The 20,440-nt window shown below is 42.9% G+C and overlaps 1 protein-coding gene across 1 annotated transcript in view; it reads left to right on the top strand.

The window, feature by feature from the left end:
• wdr3 (WD repeat domain 3) overlaps positions 1-17,912 on the top strand; it is a 20,484-nt gene extending 2,572 nt beyond the window's left edge. Inside the window, exons 3-27 of the mRNA XM_071907626.2 lie at positions 1-89; positions 663-781; positions 2,180-2,258; positions 3,473-3,568; positions 4,270-4,377; positions 4,950-5,051; positions 5,670-5,770; positions 6,646-6,738; positions 7,620-7,850; positions 9,100-9,193; positions 9,291-9,392; positions 10,821-10,903; positions 11,019-11,157; positions 11,707-11,763; positions 12,166-12,266; positions 12,789-12,900; positions 13,583-13,717; positions 13,870-13,920; positions 14,487-14,552; positions 15,139-15,231; positions 15,754-15,804; positions 15,912-15,955; positions 16,353-16,481; positions 17,256-17,349; positions 17,553-17,912. The exon at positions 1-89 is cut by the window's left edge and continues 121 nt beyond it. Of these exons, the coding sequence (XP_071763727.2) occupies positions 1-89; positions 663-781; positions 2,180-2,258; positions 3,473-3,568; positions 4,270-4,377; positions 4,950-5,051; positions 5,670-5,770; positions 6,646-6,738; positions 7,620-7,850; positions 9,100-9,193; positions 9,291-9,392; positions 10,821-10,903; positions 11,019-11,157; positions 11,707-11,763; positions 12,166-12,266; positions 12,789-12,900; positions 13,583-13,717; positions 13,870-13,920; positions 14,487-14,552; positions 15,139-15,231; positions 15,754-15,804; positions 15,912-15,955; positions 16,353-16,481; positions 17,256-17,349; positions 17,553-17,708 (2,525 nt within the window). The 3' untranslated portion in view covers positions 17,709-17,912. The remainder of the gene's footprint in view (positions 90-662; positions 782-2,179; positions 2,259-3,472; positions 3,569-4,269; positions 4,378-4,949; positions 5,052-5,669; positions 5,771-6,645; positions 6,739-7,619; positions 7,851-9,099; positions 9,194-9,290; positions 9,393-10,820; positions 10,904-11,018; positions 11,158-11,706; positions 11,764-12,165; positions 12,267-12,788; positions 12,901-13,582; positions 13,718-13,869; positions 13,921-14,486; positions 14,553-15,138; positions 15,232-15,753; positions 15,805-15,911; positions 15,956-16,352; positions 16,482-17,255; positions 17,350-17,552) is intronic.
• The last annotated feature ends 2,528 nt before the right edge of the window (positions 17,913-20,440 follow it).

Here is a 20,440-nt window from a genome sequence, read left to right as displayed (position 1 = left end):
AGAGCAGCGTCTCCTTCAGCGGCCACAAGTCGGCCGTCAGCGTGATCCAGTACGACGCTCTGGGAGCCCGGCTCGTCACGGGCTCCAAGGTGAGACGGCAGGGGTTTCATTCAGTTCTCATACAGGTTTGTCTGGTGAACTTTGTGCTGGAGTGAGGTTTTACATGGGGAGGGGGAGGTGAGGAGAGGAATCAGTAAGCTTCAGGAGCAAAGAGACTTTTGTCACACATCTGCAGTGTTTCCCTTGCCTTAAAGGATAAGTTTGCAGATTTTGGACCTATATATAATTTGTCTCTTACATCCCTGTAGATCTTGGACCCACAGACAATATTGTGAACTGGAGTCAATACCAAGCAAAGGAAAAAAGTGAAGCACCACATTGGGTTGAAATATTCCCCAAGTAAAACTTAGGGTTGCAGTTATTTTTTGTCCTTTTCTAGTATTGAACTCATTCAGCGGTCCAGTGGGAAAGATGCAGTATTTATTTGATACTTCAGACTCTGTCAGTGTGTTCATTTCAAATGCAAAACTGATAAGTCAGTGATGAGAAAAAGACATTATTTTGAATTTCCCAGTTTATGCGTTCATACACCTGCTGCAAACAGAACCCTGCTTGCCGTAGCCCTTGTTGTTGAGTGTGTTATTTCCTCTTCCCCCCTGCAGGACACAGATGTGATAGTGTGGGACATCATCAACGAGTGCGGTCTGTACCGGCTGAAGGGCCATAAAGACGTCATCACGCAGGCTCTGTTCCTCAAGGACAAGAACCTCCTGGTGACGAGGTAACGCCCCGCCCCGCCCCGACTCTTTGGGTTCACCTGGTGCCGAGGCTCCCATATGAAGCCGATTTGCTGCGCTGGTTTTTTAGGGACGGAGAGGAAAAAAGCAAGGAAACTGTCATTTCTCATTAGAGAACAACAGTAAAACAACAGGAGGGAGTCCTGGTGGCAGAGGTGCATGTATTTATGTCGTCCTGGTTCGAATCCAGCACAGGACCTTTGTCGCATGTCGTCCCCTCTCTCTCCCAAACTGTCCAGAAAAGGAAAACAACTTTTAAATATGCAACAAGTAAAGTTTTTACAGCCCCATAGCACAAAATGACCATAATATATCTGTGGGATTTGATAGGGTTGTTGATCAATATGACTCAACATATACTTTGCCAGCTGCTGAGATTTCATACTCAGTTTTGGAATAAAAACTCCCCAATTATTGCCATTTTAAGACACTCCTAACCCCCACCTAGTCTCATTTACAACTGTTCAAAGATGGAGGACGGTGTTACGAGACATTTTGTTCTCAAGCCAAAAAAGCAAATAACAAAGCAGTATTATTATTCCAGTATTTAACATGGTGATATACAGTATCACCTCTTCACTAGACGTTTCTGTTGGATCTCTGCTCTAATTAGCTAGTTTGCTCCTCTGTTGGGAAAAACTGACTTTATGGTTTGTGTCTGTTACAGGCCACCATAAGCTTTGATCACGGTCGGCGATAGCGGCCAATAAAAAAGTCCCAGATTATTTATTGCCCCTTTAAAAAATACAACAATGAGAGTTCTGTGTCCAAAGCCAGCTCTAACCCTGCAGCTTGTGTCCCTCCCACTAACCATCAGGTTTAATTCATGTGGGGAAAATGAGAGCAGGACTGTGCTGGACTCACAGATGGAACTGGAGGATCCGGGGCTCCGGCCCAGCAGAGTTAATTTGGCTTCGATCTGTAAACCATCTGTCCGTTCGACCCCAGGCAGATTCAGGCTAATGAGTGTGTTTCTGCTCAGACTCCCAGTATGATTTCACACTAATACGGGCTTGAGAAGTTCTCCCATCTCTGTTTTTGTTATAAAAATATGAGCCTGGTATCACTTTGTATGCAGATAATGTGGTAGTTGTAAGTTTAGGCCAAACCACATGACTTACTACCAGCTTTAATAAGACCAGACAGCTATTTGCTCTCATTGTGAACCTGCACATCAGAGTTGGGGTCAATTTGTGAATGAACTCATCAGTTCCAGTTCAACTGAGAAACTGGAATTGGAATTTGAAGAGACAGCAAACAGAATTGGAACTGAATCGGTGGATGGATGATTTACTAATGTGAAAAGCAGCCTGATAAGATGAACAACTCCATTCAGAACTACATGAAACCCGTTTTTTTCTCTGTGTTTCCCTGCTGTCCAGCTCCAAGGACAGCTTCGTGAAGTGGTGGGACCTGGACACCCAGCACTGCTTCAAGACCATGGTGGGCCATCGCAGCGAGGTGAGCGACTCCGGCTCTGCTCAGGGGGAACCGCTTGATTGATCGAGTTTATTCAACAATCATCAAAATATACAAGGGGATGCCTTCACTGAGCAGGGACATCGATAAAATCATCAAGGATATCACAATAAATCCTGAGAGCTTATTTCCATTGTGGTCCTTCCACTAAATGCTGGTACAAGAATACAAGAGGAATTGGTTTTATCACAGCTTGTCATAAATCGGGGTCCAAGCACGTGAAATACAATGTTTTAACCTCTTGGCACTGTCTAAAATTAACTGTTTAACTCACTTTCCAAGGGCCGGTGAACTACAAAAAAAATTACCTACTGAATCATTTTTACCAGCACAATAATTGAATACACTTTTTTTCATAGAAATATGTCACCCAACACGTTTTCAATGCTATTCTGTGTATAGAACCGGGTGTTGTGTGAAACATTAACCTGAACAAGACCTGAACCAGAGAGCAGCCAATAGCTGGGCTGCTCTGTGCAGGTAAACACAGCTGGTGCTGTCAGAGGAGTCAGATGTGAGTGTGAAACTCTCCCTGCACCACCAGCCCTGCTCACACTGATTTATTTCCTTGCCACGGCCCTTCCAGCTCTACTGCTCTTTACTGTAAAGCAAACTCAGTTTCAGCTACCTGCGTTTTGATTGGATTAAGTCTGTTGCTGACATGAGACGAGATTGATTCATTTGATTGAGTGGAAGTTGATGATTAGATCACTTTAGCACTCTGATCCTGATCCTGACACTGTCAATCTTGAAAAAAAAACAAAACGGTTTTCACAAATTTAGGAAAACCAAGATAAAAACGTTAAACTTGATTTTGTCCCCCAACTTTTCTGCCCATGTGGGACAGTGTCAGGTGTGTTAGAGAACAAAACAAACTGAAGAGACGAGGCGCTGGACAGTGACAGTATAATGTGTTTGCACATTGTGTGTGTGTGTGTGTGTGTAAAATCTACAGTATGTGTTTATATGCGTGTTAGTTGTGAGGCGCAGTGCTCCTGAAATAGAAATATAATAAATGAGGTGTAAGACATTTCCAGTGTTTACAAGTCTTTACATGACAGTGTTTATTTTGCGTGTGTGTGTTTGTTGTGAGGCACGATGCTCCTGAAATAGAAAAAATTAGGTGCAAGACAGTGTTTACAAGTGACAGTGATGTGACGGTGTTTGTTTTGTGTGTGTGTGTGTGTGTGTGTCAGGTGTGGGGCATGGTGCTGCTGAACCAGGAGAACCGGCTGCTGACGGGCTCAGCAGACAGTGAGCTGCGAGCCTGGGACCTGAGCTACCTGCAGCAGGTGAGGAGAGAGAGACTTAGAGACATTAAAGGAATAATCCGCAACTTTTTCATATAAATAAATGTGTGCAATAAACAGAAGAAGAAGAACTGGGTAGTTAGCATGAGCAGTGATAGCCAGCATGGCTGAACAGACAGAGAAAAGAGAAACTCAAACTGATACACTGATACACTGATAGAACTGATTTCCTACTACATACTGTAAGATGTAAATCTCAGCAGCTGTTGAAGTGATCATTGGTATTGATCAACAACTCTATCAACCCCCTGCAGACATGGTATATTATAGTCATTTTATATTATGGGGGCAGGAAAAATCTAGTTATTACCCCTTTAAAATAATATTATAATCCCTGATTTTAAAGTTAGTGTAGTTGACGGGTACTTTTGAATTCAGTCTCATTAAAATTTGGGCGTGGAAATTTGAAAAGGGGCCACAGAGAAGTCATGGAAGAGTGTTTGAAGAGGTGTGTGAAGCGTGTGTTCAGCTCTGTGTGAAGCATGTGTTCAGCTCTGTGTGAAGCGTGTGTGAAGCGTGTGTGAAGCGTGTGTGAAGCGTGTGTTCAGCTCTGTGTGAAGCGTATGTGAAGCGTGTGTTCAGCTCTGTGTTCAGCTCTGTGTGAAGCGTGTGTGAAGCGTGTGTTCAGCTCTGTGTGTTCAGCTCTGTGTTCAGCTCTGTGTGTTTGCTTGTGTTCTGTTCAGGGAAAAGCGGAGGGCGAGCCCAAAGTGAAGAAGGGGAAAACTCTGCTGGACGACGACGACGACGACGATGAAGACAAGGAGGAAGGCTCGGATGCGAGTCCTGAAGACGTAAGAGAGCGGTCGCTCATCGTTAGCTTCATCACTGCCTGCAGCTTGTGACAAAATATTGGGGGGGGGGGAGAGATAAAGATGAGGAATAGCCGGATTTGGTTTATGAAGTGAACTTTTTCAGCCCAAAATCGATCGTTGTCTAGTGAAGTATCACATCTGAGAGGGAGAGATGATGTACTTCTGTTTTATTGAGCGAAACAAACCCTGAATCATAAAAACGAGCGTGCGGTGACTCCTTACGATTCATATTTTACCTCTGAGCGGACGGTTTCTAACGCTCAGACAGCAGGAGCAGAGGAACGACGCCAAAAGTTCGACAATCTTTCAGGAAAAAGCAAGTTGCAACACTCCCTGTTAAGACCTGATTTATCTGAGCTCCCGTCACATCTCCAGCCTCGCGGTGACGAATCGCCTCTTTAAACGGAGAGGCGGTTGCGCTCGTCCTCCTCCAGAAAATACGACCTTCAGCTCAGATAAATCTCTCTGCTTCTGCCTCTCCTTGGCTTTAAACTTCATTTTCTGTCTCTGTCTTCTTCTTCTTCTTCTTCTTCTTCTTCTTCTTCTCTCAGAGGATTTTGAGTTGTAAGAAAGCCGGCTCGCTGCTCAGAGAGGCCAGAGACCGAGTCGTGTCTCTGACCACGGACGCCAAGGCCCGGGTCATCGCCTGCCACGTGAGTATCGGCGGAGAACCTGGAATATCCTGGATTATGTTGAAAGGTGTATCCCAGACGGGGAAAGTCAGGATTCCCGTGGGAAGTCAGGGAATTTTACTGGAATGTACCAGGATGTGTTTTTGACAAACGACATTAACAAACCAGGAAGGAATAAAGGTTTTGAGGTCATGGAAGCGCTCCGACTCAGTTATGGAAAGTCATGGAAAAGTCCTGAAATTTTACATCAGGCCCATTTCTCTACACTTTAGTTTTTAAAACCTTTATTTAATAGCCAGGAACCCAAATGAGAAGTTGAGTCTCTTGTTTTGGCTCATGGGGACGAAATAGAAATACACTGATGGCCCATTTTGGGTAGCGATCCCTAGGTTAAGAAACCAGGTTTCATACTAAAGGTGTGATAAGAGAGAGATTTTTATATCGTTGTTCAGTAATATTTTTTGTAATCAATGTTTATCATAATATTTTCCATCAAGCTGTTTATCCAGGTCAGGGTCGAGCAGAGCAGCCAGATGTCCTTTTTATGACTTTTAAATGTATTGTTGATCTTGATATTTTATCTATTACAAATAATATTTGATATCATATATTACACCTATTTATCCCCCCCCCCCTCAGGGCAACGACTCGGTGCTGGAGCTCTTCACTGTGCTGTCAGAGGAGGAAGTGCAGAAGAAGATGGTGAAGAAGGTGAAGAAAGCAAGGAAGAAGGCGGCCAAGTAAGAACAAGAACAAATGATTTCTGATTAGGTTATTTGTAAGATGATTTATATTTATAAGATGGTGATTTATATCTACTATTACTACTACTGATACTACTACTACTGTTACTACTACTGTTACTACTACTACTGTTACTACTACTGCTATTACTACTACTGCTATTACTACTACTACTACTGATACTACTAGTCCTACTAATACTGCTGCTACTCCTACTGCCACAGCTATTACTACTACTAATACTACTACTACTGATACTACTACTACTGATACTACTACTGCTATTACTACTACTACTACTGATACTACTACTACTGTTGCTACTACTGCTATTACTAATACTACTACTGATACTACTACTACTGTTACTACTACTGCTATTACTAATACTACTACTGATACTACTACTACTGTTACTACTACTGCTATTACTACTACTACTACTGATACTTCTGGTCCTACTAATACTGCTGCTACTCCTACTGCCACAGCTACTACTACTACTAATACTACTACTGATACTACTACAAGTACTACTTCTAATACTACTTCTACTTCTACTAATAGTGCTGCTACTACTTCTACAACTACTACTACTGCTATTACTACTGCTACTACTGCTACTCCTACTACTACTGGTGCTACTGCTGCTACTTTTGCTGCTTCTGCGACTGCAGTGCTGTATTATTAGTAGTAGCAGTAGCAGTAGTAGATACATTACTGGTCTTAATCTTTTCTGTCTCTCCATACCAGTCAGTATAAATACAGTGTTGACAGTTTTCAGTCAGAATGCTACATTGTGTGTGTGTGTGTGTGTGTGTGTGTGTGTGTGTGTGTGTGTGTGTGTGTGTGTGTCTGCCCCCTGCTGCAGGACTGAGGACGCTGCAGCGGAGCCGGTGGTGGAGAGGATGCTGAAGGATGAAATCCTCCGGCTGATCAACATCAAGGCCTCCTCCAAGATCAGGTGAGCGTGGCGTCACTGCAGAACATCACAGATCACAGCAGGAGGTCAGAGAGGCGGGACCGTGTCCACGAGGCCACGAGGCCACGAGGCCACGGGGCCACGAGGCCACGAGGCCACGAGGCCACGAGGCCACGAGGCCACGAGGCCACGGGGCCACGAGGCCACGAGGCCGCCGGTTTGAGTCCCAGACCGACGAGGAAAAACACATTTAGGCACAAACATTCAGCAAGCCTAAACTCACAAACACTCATATAAGCCTCTAACTGCAATGATGCGAAATGTTCTATCATACACCTACACACACACACACACACACACACACACACACACACACACACACACACACACACACTAGGGATGGGACAATAACCGGTACTACTATATATCACGGTAAAAAACAGTAACAGTTATGACATCGCCACTAATTATTGTTACCGTGACGACTGTGATAACCAGCTCTGCCCGCATCTGTCACTGATGTTTTATTTTAGTTGAGCCCTCTAATAACTTGTTATATTCATGTTGCTGACTGAGTTAAAGTGGATATAGACTAGTAGCTCTTTGACTTTATTTTAGACGCTGTTTTGGTTTTTTATTTGTGTTGTTTAAAACTCTCCTTACAGTTTCTATAAGCTGAACCAGTATTTTACAATTTTGTTATGTAAGAAAAAGTCAACTGTCTTCTGATTGATATGATAAATTAGTTTTTAAGTGATAGAAGCATATTAGAGTAGTGTCTTAAAAGTTTTCATCTTTTTTATAATGATCGACATAATATCGTATATCGAGATAACTTTGGTCAAGATAGTCGTACTATGAAATGTTCATGGCCTAACACACACACACACACACACACACGTGTACCCCTCCCCTCCCCTCAGGTGGGTGGACTGCCTGTGGTGTGCGGGCGGCGAGCTGAAGGTGGCGCTGCTGCTGCAGAACAACACGCTGGAGACGTTCAGCCTGAAGCCGGCGGACAAAGCCCCCGCGGCCAATAAGACGGCTCGCCTGACGCTGGGCGGCCACCGCACCGACGCCCGCACCCTCGCCTTCAGCTCCGACAACATGGCCGTCCTGTCCGCCTCCGGAGACACCGTCAAAGTGTGGAACAGGTGACGACGCCTCGTTAGCGCTGAAACGATTAGTCGATTAGTCGATCAGCAGGAAATCAATCCATTATAATGTTGATGGATTCAGCGTTTATCGTTTAATTAAGGATAATCGTTTAATCTGTCGAGTGAAAATACGATATTCTCTGTTTCATATCATTATAAAATGAAGACTTTGGGTTTTTTGGCTGCTGGTCAGACTCAGTAAGACATTTTAAGAATCATTTTGTGCTCTGGTAACTTGTGATGGGCATTTGTCATTATTTCTTGCATTTTCTAGACTAAATGATTGATTGATTAATAAAAAAAAATTGAGTTGGATTATCTACAGTAAATTCACTGCCTTAAAATGTGACTTCATACAGTGAAATATAAGCTTTAATACAGTTTCAGAAGCCTTAAAAATATTAGATTTTATCTACGACCACACAAATAATTGTGTATAATCATATATTGTGATTTTTTTTTTTCCCCAAAAAATTACTAGTCATTAAAAGATTAAAACAATTAATTTCATTCAATCTCTTTTGAAATGCCACCTATAGCTGAAAATAATCAGGAAGTTGGTATAAGATGGAAAAAGGGCAATAAAATAATTTTGTTCCCCAAATCATTAAGACTAATGTGATCATAAATTTAACAATAATATTTTTGTCAGTGCTCTACCTTTTCAGCGAGAAATCATCCCGGTCTTGCAGACTTGGATTCTGTTTAGTCTTCTGTTTTTGTTCTTATTTCACATTTATTTTAGAAGTGAGGTTGGTCTTGGACTGGATTTTCACAGTCTTATATGAACTTGGTGCAGACGGCCTGCAGAGGGAACTGCATCCGTCTTTTAAATGCAGATCATGAGAAGCGTGGTTTTCCTGTTGACTGCAGGGAAATTAAGGACAAACATGGCTTTACCTTCCCAGCATCCCTCTGGGTAAATTAGAGCAAATTGCCCGCTGGATGTCAGGGACTCAGCGGTGCTATTTTTAGCAGCAGCGTGTGCTAAGTGTTTTATGCATCTTTTAGAAAGCTTATTTTTTGTTTTTCACTGTGGAAATTTCCTGCTTTACCACTTCTCTAACTCTCTAACACACATATTTTATACACACACACCTCTAAAAGCTTCACTCCTGCTATTTTATTGGTTCTGTCACATTATTCTTTGTCCCTCTCTGTAAAGACACTTGTGTGGTCAGTCTGTGTTGTGGAATGCGATGATTTGATTGGTGGTCTGACAGGATGTCCCGCCCCCCTGTCGCAGGTCGACTCTGCAGGTGATTCGCACCATGGCGTGTGAATACGCCCTCTGCTCCCTCTTTGTGCCTGGAGACAGACAGATCATCCTGGGGACGAAGGTACACACACACACACACACACACACACACACACACACACACACACACACACACACACACACACAGTCCCTCCTTCACTCTCTCCTTTCCCTGACAGAGCGGGAAGCTGCAGATCTTTGAGTTGGCCTCAGGAAGTCTGCTGGAGACGGTGGACGCCCACACCGGAGCTCTGTGGTCCCTCTGCCTGGCCCCCGACCAGGTACACCTGTCTGTCTGTCTGTCTGTCTGTCTGTCTGTCTCTCTGTCTGTCTCTCTGTCTGTCTGTCTGTCTGTCTGTCTGTCTGTCTGTCTCTCTGTCTGTCTGTCCACCTGTCTGTCCACCTGTCTGTCTGTCTGTCTGTCTGTCTGTCTCTCTGTCTGTCTCTCTGTCTGTCTGTCTGTCTGTCTGTCTGTCTGTCTGTCTCTCTGTCTGTCTGTCCACCTGTCTGTCCACCTGTCTGTCTGTCTGTCTGTCTGTCTGTCTGTCTGTCTCTCTGTCTGTCTGTCCACCTGTCTGTCCACCTGTCTGTCTGTCTGTCTGTCTCTCTGTCCGTCTGTCTCTCTGTCTGTCTGTCTGTCTCTCTGTCTGTCTGCCTGTCTGTCTCTCTGTCTGTCTGTCTCTCTGTCTGTCTCTCTCTCTCTCTCTCTGTCCGTCTGTCTGTCTGTCTGTCTGTCTGTCTGTCTGTCTCTCTGTCTGTCTGTCTGTCTCTCTGTCTCTCTGTCTGTCTCTCTGTCTGTCTGTCTGTCTCTCTGTCTCTCTGTCCACCTGTCTGTCTGTCTGTCCACCTGTCTGTCTGTCTGTACATGTATATAAATATGTCAAATTTCAGTGTATTTTCAAGCATTTCTCTAAATTTTTTCTGAAATATACACTATATTTGAAATATACAGTATGTATATTTCAGAATATGTAATAATATATATGTTCATGCATTTACACATTAGAGGATAGAAAAATATCCGTACTAACTCCAGGCTCAATAACAATCCTATCCTAATTTAGAATTTGTCCTTATTTACAAATAGTTATATGTTCTCAAATAGGGAAGGGCTTCATGAATTAAGAATTTAATTTAATTCTAAAAAACATTGCGTTCAAAGAGTGTGTGCATTTCAGCTGATGCAGTGAATCTGTGGAATGGTTTAGATGTAGAAATCAAACAAAATACAAATCTAAATCAGTTTAAAAAAAGTTCAAAAAAAGAATTTTAGAGAGATATGAGATGTACAGAATAGTGTATGTAACAAAAGTGGGAATTGCAAAGTGGATGTTGTATGAATCTGTTTTAATAATTACTGAGTGTCTTTGACAATTTGTACACTACCAGTCAAAAGTTTGGACACACTTTTATTTATTTTTTATAGATTTTAGAATAATAGTAAAGACATCAGAACTATGAAATAACACAAATGGAATTATGCAGTGCCCAAAAAAAGTGTTAAACAAATCAAAACTATCTTATATTTTAGATTCTTTAAAGCAGCCGCCCTTTGCCTTGATGGAAAGACAAAGGCTTTGGAAAGAAATTCATACATAGGATCAACTTCACTATTTATATCTGTCTAAGAAACAAAGTTCAAGCATTGTGTGTGTGTGTGTGTGTGTGTGTGTGTGTGTGTGTGTGTGTGTGTGTGTGTGTGTGTGTAGAGGGGCATCGTGACAGGAGGTGCAGACAAGACGGTGAAGTTCTGGGAGTTTGAGCTGATCAAGGCCCAGGAGTCGGGACAGAAGTAAGTCATGTGTTTTAATTGTGGGTCACTTACTTTCATCAAGTCAAAAAACACAAGTTATGCAAAAATATATTTTGTGTGTGTGTGTGTGTGTGTGTGTGTGTGTGTGCTGCAGGAGGCTGACGGTGAAACACACACGCACCCTGCAGCTGGAGGAAGACGTTCTGTGTGTGAGGTTTTCTCCGGACCACAGACTGCTGGCCGTCTCCCTGCTGGACTGCACCGTCAAGGTCTTCTACACAGACACACTGAAGGTACGCACACACACACACACACGCACACACATGCATAGACAAACATACGCTTAATATACACAATTCCCTGCCCTTTCCATGAAGTAATATTTAGATATTTTGTACTCTCAGGTAGGGCTGAACGATTTTGAAAAAATATCTAATTGCGATTATTTTGACTGATATTTCAATTGCGATATAATTTGCGATATTAGAGGGAATAATAATTTTTACATCATTATTCTCATTTTCATTGAAAAACGTATTAAAATGATTATGGTGTGATTTTTGCGGGGATCTGTACCAAACAAAGATGTTTTCTTAAGTCTGTAGAATATGATGTGTAGGCAGGACATCTCTGCAGCACGACAATATTTCATTTAAAATGGTATTTTGACACACATTTCGCCTTTAACAAATATTGCGCCTCCTGCGATTTGACAATTGCAGTAGGCCATATTGCGATTTTGGTAAAATTTCGATGAATTGTTCAGCCCTACTCTCAGGGTGTAACTGCTTTGCTGATGATGTCATACAGTATATTCACAGTGTTTTCTGTCTCTGGTTCAGTTCTTCCTCTCTCTGTACGGACACAAGCTGCCTGTACTTTGTCTGGACATCTCACATGTGAGTACTGCTCAACCTGGACAGACAAAAACTATGAGCTTCTTTTATGCCTGAACAATTAAAGCTAAAGGTGATGATGCATGTTATTTTGCTAGATATTGTGATATTGGTCTCGACTAACGCCTGAACTACACTGCATGTGTAATGTTTGCGTATCCGAACTAGTTGCGGTCTCCGCCCCTCTGTCCCAGACTCTGACTCTGACTCCGCCCCTCTGTCCCAGACTCTGACTCTGACTCCGCCCCTCTGTCCCAGACTCTGACTCTGACTCCGCCCCTCTGTCCCAGACTCTGACTCTGACTCCGCCCCTCCGTCCCAGACTCTGACTCCGCCCCTCCGTCCCAGACTCTGACTCTGACTCCGCCCCTCAGTCCCAGATTCTGAACTGTGTGTCTCTAACAGGACAGCACTCTGATCGCCACCGGCTCCGCTGACAGGAACGTCAAGATCTGGGGTTTGGACTTCGGCGACTGTCACCGCTCCATGTTCGCTCATGACGACAGGTAACTGACCCAACACACACACACACTGACCCGACACACACACACACACACACACACACACACAGGTTTTGTTCATGGTAACAAGCTGGACTGAAGTCATTTTCTGGGCTGCTGGGTCTCCTGCTCTGACTTCACACTCTTTCATCTCACCGCTCATCTGCTTGTAGTTTTTTCTATGTTCTCTTTCTTTCTTTATTTTCTTTCTTTCTTTTTTCTTAATTTCTGCATTTCTCTTTCTTTCTTGATTTCTGTCTACCTTTGTCTTTTTTGCTCTTTTTCCATTCTTGCTCTTTGAATTTCTTTCTTTCTGCCTTCCTTTGCCTTCATTTCTTTTTTGCTCTGCCTCTGTCTATCTATCTTTCATTCTTTCTTTCTTTCCTTTTTTACTCTGCCTTTTTTCTTTTTCTTATCTTTCTTATTTTGGCCATTCCCCCTTTCTTTCTGTCTTTCTGTTTCTTTGTGTTGTTCTGTCTGCCCGTCTGACTTCCTCCCCTCTCTGTGTGTTTGTCTTTTCCTCCTCAGCGTCATGTTCCTCCAGTTCGTCCCCAAGACTCATCTGTTCTTCACAGCAGGAAAAGACAAGAAGATCAAACAGTGGGACGCAGACAAGTTTGAGCACATCCAGACGCTGGAGGTGACTCTCTCTCTCTCTCTCTCTCTCTCTCTATCTCTTTCTCTCTCTTTCTTTCTTTCTTTCTTTCTTTCTTTCTTTTTCTCTCTCTCTCTCTCTTTCTCTCTCTATCTCTCTCTTTCTTTCTTTCTTCCTTTCTCTCTCTCTCTCTCTCTCTCTCTGTCTCTCTCTGGTTGTTAGGATGTTACTAGGTGGTTGTTGGGTTGTTACTAATTGGTTGCCAGGTGATATCCAGTGGTTGTTAGGATGTTACTAGGTGGTTGCTAGGTGACTACTAGTCATTACAATATTACTAGGTGGTTGCTAGGTGATTAGTAGTGTTTGTTACGATGTTACTAGGTGGTTGCTAGGTGATTACTAGTCGATGCAATGTTACTTGGTGGTTGCTAGGTGATTACTCATCGTTACAACGTTACTAGGTGGTTGCTAGGCGGTTACTAGTCGTTACAATGTTACTAGGTTACTAGGTGGTTGTTAGGTGATTACTCATCGTTACAATGTTACTAGGTGGTTGCTAGGCGGTTACTAGTCGTTACAACGTTACTAGGTGGTTGCTAGGTGATTACTCATCGTTACAATGTTACTAGGTGGTTGCTAGGTGATTACTAGTTGTAGTGATGTCACATAGCAGGAAGTGTGCCGCTCCTCTGAACCACACCCAGCTGACCCCCCCTCTGTGTTGAAGGGTCACCATCGGGAGGTTTGGTGTCTGGCCATCAGCCCCAGCGGAGACCACATCGTCTCCTCGTCCCACGACAAGTCGCTCCGCCTGTGGGAGAGGACCAGGGAGCCCATCATCCTGGAGGAGGAGAGGGAGATGGTAAGGTGGAGATTGATGTGGTGAAGTTTTAATGTCTTGCATATATATCTGTTGTGTGTGTGATGAATCAAGCTAAATGAATTGATTTAAAACTTATTTCAAGTCTGAATTACAGAAAAAACGTTTTTCCCCTTTCCCATTCTCTGTGACAGGAGCGAGAGGCAGAGTTTGAGGAGAGCATGGCCAAAGGGAGCGAGCCTGTGGTGAGTTCTCTATTTTTTCCTTCTCTTTAAACTTTTCATGATGCTAATCTACCAAAACATCGTGTGTATTATGGTCATTATTCATGGAACTCACTGCTAAATGATTTTAAACTGAAAGAACCGATCTTTCTTGGTGAGTTTAAACTAATAATAAAGGATCTTGATGCAAAGTCAATAGACACGACCTGTCGATGCTTTGTTTAGTCAAGATTTATACAGGCTTGTTCTCTGATTCTGCATGCCTGTTAATGGAAAACTGCTCTTGTTTTTACCTTTGATTCACACTGACCAATTACAAGTGAACCAGAGCTTGTAAACAAAAGTCACATGACTCACAAGAAGCTCCTTTATTGGACAGAGATTTGGTGACCTGTCTCTTCTTCTGTGGTGTTATACCAGTTAAGAACACATGAAGAAATAGCTGAATATGTAAACATCCGTCTCCTTATTACCCATGAACCCTTGCATTTTGGTGTTGTTTCCTGTAGTTGGTTAGATTCCATTCACTCCTAACAGACCACACCACAGTAAATGTACTTGTGTTGTGTCTCTCCGTCTCTCTGCAGGTTCCTGGAGAGACTCAGGGAGAGGCGGCACCAGCCGGCAAGAAGACCATCGAGACGGTCAAAGCTGTGAGTTGGCTTCACCTCCGGGACAAATAACATCCTCAAATAATTTTTTGTGTTTGATCCTGCTTGTAGCGCCGATAGGACGATTCTACCACATCAGAGCTATTTAGACAGAAAGGTTGTCAATCACAGCAGTGTGCTACATTGAAAGGAAAGTTTGGAAATGTATGGAAAAAGAATTTAGTAATTTCCAGGTCTTGATAAGTTTGGAAATTGCACAAATTTGTAAAAGCATGGAAAAATATTTTACTGTCCTGATATACATACAACTACACATTTTCTGTGATTAATGACCCCATTCAGCTCACATATTCTGATATTTGTCGATGTGAAGATTAATCTTCATCTATAGAGTGATGTGGCAGATTTAGTAAAGCATTCTGGACACCAAAATCTTCAAATCAGGAAGTGAAGGTCTGGAAAAAGTCTGGAATTTTGAAATCCAAACAGTGTCGGAGCCCTGCAAGCAACTTAAAGCAAATGCAAAGAATTATTTGAAAATCCTGTTAAACCCGGGTCTTCATACAGTGTAAAAGTTAGGTTTACTAATCTGTGTTTGCATGTTCTTCTCTCTGTGATTCCTGTGCAGGCGGAGCGCATCATGGAAGCTCTGGAGCTTTACAGAGACGAAAACAGGAAGATGGAGGAGCATAAATACGCTTGTGAGAATGCAGGCAAACAGGTACAGACGTAATATATGGAATAATCCCACTTTTTACAACCATGTGCACTGTTTCTACTGCTGCTGTAATCCTGTAACTAATGTGCCTCTTGCATGCCCAAAACATATGTAAGGTTTTATGTGTGGATTAATTTATTTTAATTTCTCTCTCTTGTTTTTGAGGTGAGATGTTTTCACCTTTTTTTTTATCCAACCTAGTGCAAAAATTACTATTCTTTCCTGTCTTTGTTTTATCATAGCATTTACAGTACTGTGCAAAAGTTTTAGCCAGCCTAGATTTTTTTATATAAATTTTGTCTTAGATGTTTATATATTTGTTATCTGCATTAGTGTGTCAGTAGAGCTGCTCTTTGTAGTACATTTTTTGACATTTGGAAACTTTTTATTTCATTATTTATGAAGCATCTTCGCTTTATGGATGTTTTTTTATATGTGCCTAAGATTTTGCACAGTACTGTACTTCACTTTTATGTTTTATCACGGGGGAAATACACTTGACTAACAGCTGGTTGTGTTTTGCAGTTGCCTCTACCGAAACCAAACCCCATCCTCGTGGCCTTTGGAAACGTTTCAGTAAGTAGAATAGTGCTGAGGAATAAATACTTTGCTCACATCGCCTCTAGTAACTTAATGCTGATCATATCATCGCTGCAATCTGTCTGTCTGCTCCCCTCTTGCAGCCGTCCCGCTACGTTTTAGACGTCATAAAGAAGGTCAGATCCAGGTAAGACATCAGTATAAATTATATAAAGTTTCAATTCAGTCTCATTAAAAGGTGGTCATGGAAATTTGAAAAGGGATAAAAAATGGAGGAGGAAGGATGGAGGAAAATATTGTTGGTTGCTGACTTTTTTCGTTAAAATCGTAGTATAAACAATGAAAAACAACGCTTACAGTTTGCGTAGCTGATGGTTCTGTTTTTTATCTAGTCTCATTACAATTTGATCATGGAAATTTGAAAAGAGGTCTTGGAAAAGTCCTGGAAAAGTTTTTGAATTTCATCAGCGAAACGATGTGTGAACGCTGTGTTGAGCTCTGTCTGTCTGCCTGTGTATGTAAACGCACTCAGCCGGTTGTTGTTGTTGTTGTTTGTGTTTGTTTGTTTGTGTTGTGCCGGTCAGTGAGCTGGAGGTCTCCCTGCTGGTGCTGCCGTTCCCCTACGTCCCCGAGCTGCTGACGCTCTTCAACAGCTACATCCAGCAGGGTCTGGAGGTGGAGCTGGTCTGCCGCTGCCTCTTCTTCCTGCTTAGGTACGCACTCAGCCACTGTGTGTGTGTGTGTGTGTGTGTGTGTGTGTGTGTGTGTGTGTGTGTGTGTGTGTGTGTATATATGTGTTTAACATGTGGACTCCTGTGTAACATAGCGCAATGGACAGTCAAGTGAGTATTGTATTTGTGTAAGGAATGAAACAAATTCAGCTACTCTTGGAGAATAAGCTGTAATATTAAAGCTTTAATATTCAAAACCGATGTGTTTCCATGGTTACAGGATTGGATTGCATGCATAGTCAGCAATAAATGTATTCAGTGACATCCAAAGTGGCCACCTCAGGGCCTATGGACCAATCAAATGCCAGTATTGTGTTATGCCAGTAACACAATTGCCGTTAAGTTTATTTGCACAATGCAATGAAACATAGAGAAATAAAAAATACAAATGTACAAATAGAATACAAACAAATTGTGCAGGTGAGATGAAAAAACCCTAGAGATTTAAACTGAATTCTCACCTGAATAACCGACAAAAAGAAAGCAAATGATACAAAAATAAGTGACAATGAAATAAATCACACAACAAATAATGACATCCTCTCTCTTACAGTGATTCAGTGTTGATTGTGTGTAATTGAGTGAGAGAGTAAACAGCGTTGAGGGAAACTGGGCATATAGATTCTTTTTTTTTAACATAACTAGAAGGATCTGTAGCTTTTCCACTCCTTTTCTATATGTAGGTGAAAATCCACACAAACTGCTGTAGATTTCTGGTATCTGGCCTAGCTGATATTGTTGTCTCTTTCTCTCTAGGATCCATTTTGGCCAAATCTCCAGTAACCAGATGCTGCTGTCTGTCATAGACGAGCTGAGGACCAACACTCTGTCCAAAGTGCGCAAAATCAGAGTGAGTAACACCCAGAAACTACAAGAAAGAAAGTTTATTTACCTGGTGTGGACTCTAAAGACTTCTTGGCTGTTTGAAAGTCTGTTGATCTGACTAGAAAGACGACATCATAGAGTTTGCATCTGAAAATCAGATAAATAACAAGTCAGTGTTGATATCTAGGATCCGGGTTCAAGCTGTAATCCGTCTTAACGTCTTTTCAGGACGTGTTGGGCTTCAACAGCGCCGGCCTGCAGTTCCTCCAGCGGGAGATCGAGAGCAAAGAGGACGTGATGTTCTTCGCCGACGCCACGGGCCAGCGGGAGGAGAAGAAGAAGAAGCGGAGGAAGCGGGAGCGAGCCGTCCTCACCATCGCTTGAATGGAGACGGACGTTTTTTTTGTTTTTTTTTTCACTGTTTTTCTGTAAATAATCCGCTTCCCATCTCCCCCTGTGGGCGGGTCGGGGTGATTTACACTGTGGCTTTTTGTATGTGAACTTGTCTGTAAGATCCTGATAGGACGTAACGGCGTGTTATTCACCGACACGCTTCATTTCCCAAATAAACTGCGTCCGAGGTCTTTCCCCGCCGCTCCGCCCCTCCTTCAGGTTTTTACAGGAGTCTTTCAGAACCAATAAATCCTCCGCCGCAGAGAGAGAGCGGCGTTGTGTATACACAGCGGCTCCCTCCGCAGCCTCGCCGCTCATATAAAACACGTGAATATACGGCGAGACACCCGCAGCCTTAAATAGATACATTTCATGTTTTGGGGGTCGTGATCGCCACACACACACGGAGGACAGGTTTGATTTAAGCTGGTTTCTCTGCGGCTTCCTGTGCTGCGGGGCCTGGAGGGAGCGATCCAGACCTGGACCCGGGCCAAGCAGCCGGGGGCTTCAAGTGGTGTTGAACTCTGGCCGTACCTTGGGGTTGTGCAGCTTCCTCTGAATCCAAAACTATTCAGGGAAATGTTGCGCCTGTGGTCCTTTAGTCCTTCAGTGTGACTGGCAGCAGGTGTGTAGGTTCCAGTACAGACTTCATAAGAAAAGACAAGGAGTCAGACCTTCTAACCAGTCCTGAACCTGATGTGTGGAGATTTCAAATGAGATATAAACCAACCTTCACTGTTGAATCTGTTCACCAAGGTGTTCCAATGTCAGTTTTCAATCAGTTTTCGTGGCCCCAAATGAATGGGAAGTAAAAATCTGAACAAACGGGTCCAGCTGCATCTGATCTTGGTGAGTAGTTTCTATTCTGGTTTTCATGGAGGTCAAGAGCCAAATAACCCCCGTGTTAAAACTAAGTGGAATATTGCTTTAAGTGAATCGAAAACTAATGCCAATGGGATGAATAAAATCATACGTTTACCAATAATTGTAAAAAAGCAAAAAAAAGGTGGGAGACAGGACTTTGACAAAGCAGATTCTGCCAATATATGAAAATTGAGTCTCTCACTTTTTTATTTACAATTTACTTTAAGACGGTTAGAGATGGGCTCTACGAACTAGTAATCAAAATCCCCTTACATTTACATTAATTCACCCCTTAATTCATGCAAAATCCCCTTAAAATTAGTTGAGGGCGTTATTAATGGAGGAGACCCCATCAAAACCTCCTTAAACACCTCCTTAATGTTTGACTGCTTACTTTCTCATTTAATGTAAAATTCAGAGAGACAGGAACTTTACCTTAATAACTCATTAATAACCTGTAAACATGCACAAAAGGCATAAAAAAATCCCTTAATTTCTAGAGTCTCCATGAACCAACCCCTGAATAAATCCCTTAAAAACCCATGATGCTACCCATACTTTTTTAAAGGTATGTTATTTTTAATGGATAATGAATGTTTATGTAATTAAGGACATTTCAGGGATGAAACCAAGGTGGGGGGGTGAAGCCTGTCAGAGTCTGAGCTGCAGACCTCCGGGTGGCGGCCGCCCCGTCCCACTGAGCTGCCGCCCCGTCCCGCTCCCTGTTGGCCGCCCCCTCGCCATCCAATACTAAACTCAGGGAGATCTGGCTTTGACTTTACTGCTCTTGTAACTTAGCCTGGATTTACTGTCCTGAGGCCCAGCGGGTGGAGTAAATACATTTCATAGCGGGAGAGGAACGTTGGTGCCGTCTCGGTTTTCAGCGCCATGTTTTGCAGAAAAGCGGACTGCTCAGGTTTTTTGTTTTTTTTCCCGAACGTCCGACCCTTAATCCCGTTTCACACCCACATCAGACACTTCATTTTCCACCAGTGTGTTTATTTCCTGACCGTGGGGCGCTGTGGAATAATGAAATGAACCCCTTAAAACACCTCGCGCTCTCTGTTCGCGTTTTAATCTCGGGGCGGACAAAAAACAAATTAACTCTGTATTTACAAGGCCGTAAAAAAAAAAAAGAAAAGGGCCAGCGGCTCTTTATGGGGCTGGATTTGGTCTTGAAGCTGTAAATGTCACACCTACCGAAATTAAAAATTCTTCAGGAAAATCCCAGACCGGTCTCTCTCTCTCTCTCTCTCTCTCTCTCTCTCTCTCTCTCTCTCTCTCTCTCTCTCTCTCTCTCTCTCTCTCTCTCTCTCTCACACACACTCACAATGCTGACACTGCATTAGCACCCAGCAGCGGTTTAGCTTCATCATTACAAATTGTGTTATAAAAGAGGGGAAAAAGCAGCGCTGAAGTGAAGGCCTTCTGTTGAACCAACACAACAACCGTGTTTCACCTCCGCTCTGGCCCAAGTTTTACCATTTAAATGACATTTCGCTGAACTTTATGTAGAATAGTGAATTTATTTCCCCGCTCCACCAGGCCCGACGCTGTGTGACACAAGGCTGCGCTTCAGAGTTTGAAATCTCATGCCATATCTGAATTGTATGTTCCTGATGTCACATGGTGCTTGGTAACGCAGCTCAAAACAGCCACAGCACCACAGACTGTGAAGGAGAACTTTACAAGGTTTCTCTGCTTCTCCTGCACACAACCCCGACTTTATGATTCATCTGAGCTTTTTTACGGCTTCTCTCCGACAAACAGCCAGTGTATCTGTGAGTGAAAGAAAAGGTGAGTTCATCATCATGAAATTGACCGTTAATTACATATTGGCTCCCGGCCTCGTCCTCTCT

The sequence above is a fragment of the Centroberyx gerrardi genome, chromosome 10, assembly GCF_048128805.1.
Source record: "Centroberyx gerrardi isolate f3 chromosome 10, fCenGer3.hap1.cur.20231027, whole genome shotgun sequence".
Lineage (NCBI taxonomy): Eukaryota > Metazoa > Chordata > Actinopteri > Beryciformes > Berycidae > Centroberyx > Centroberyx gerrardi.
This window is presented reverse-complemented; position numbering and strand designations above follow the sequence as displayed.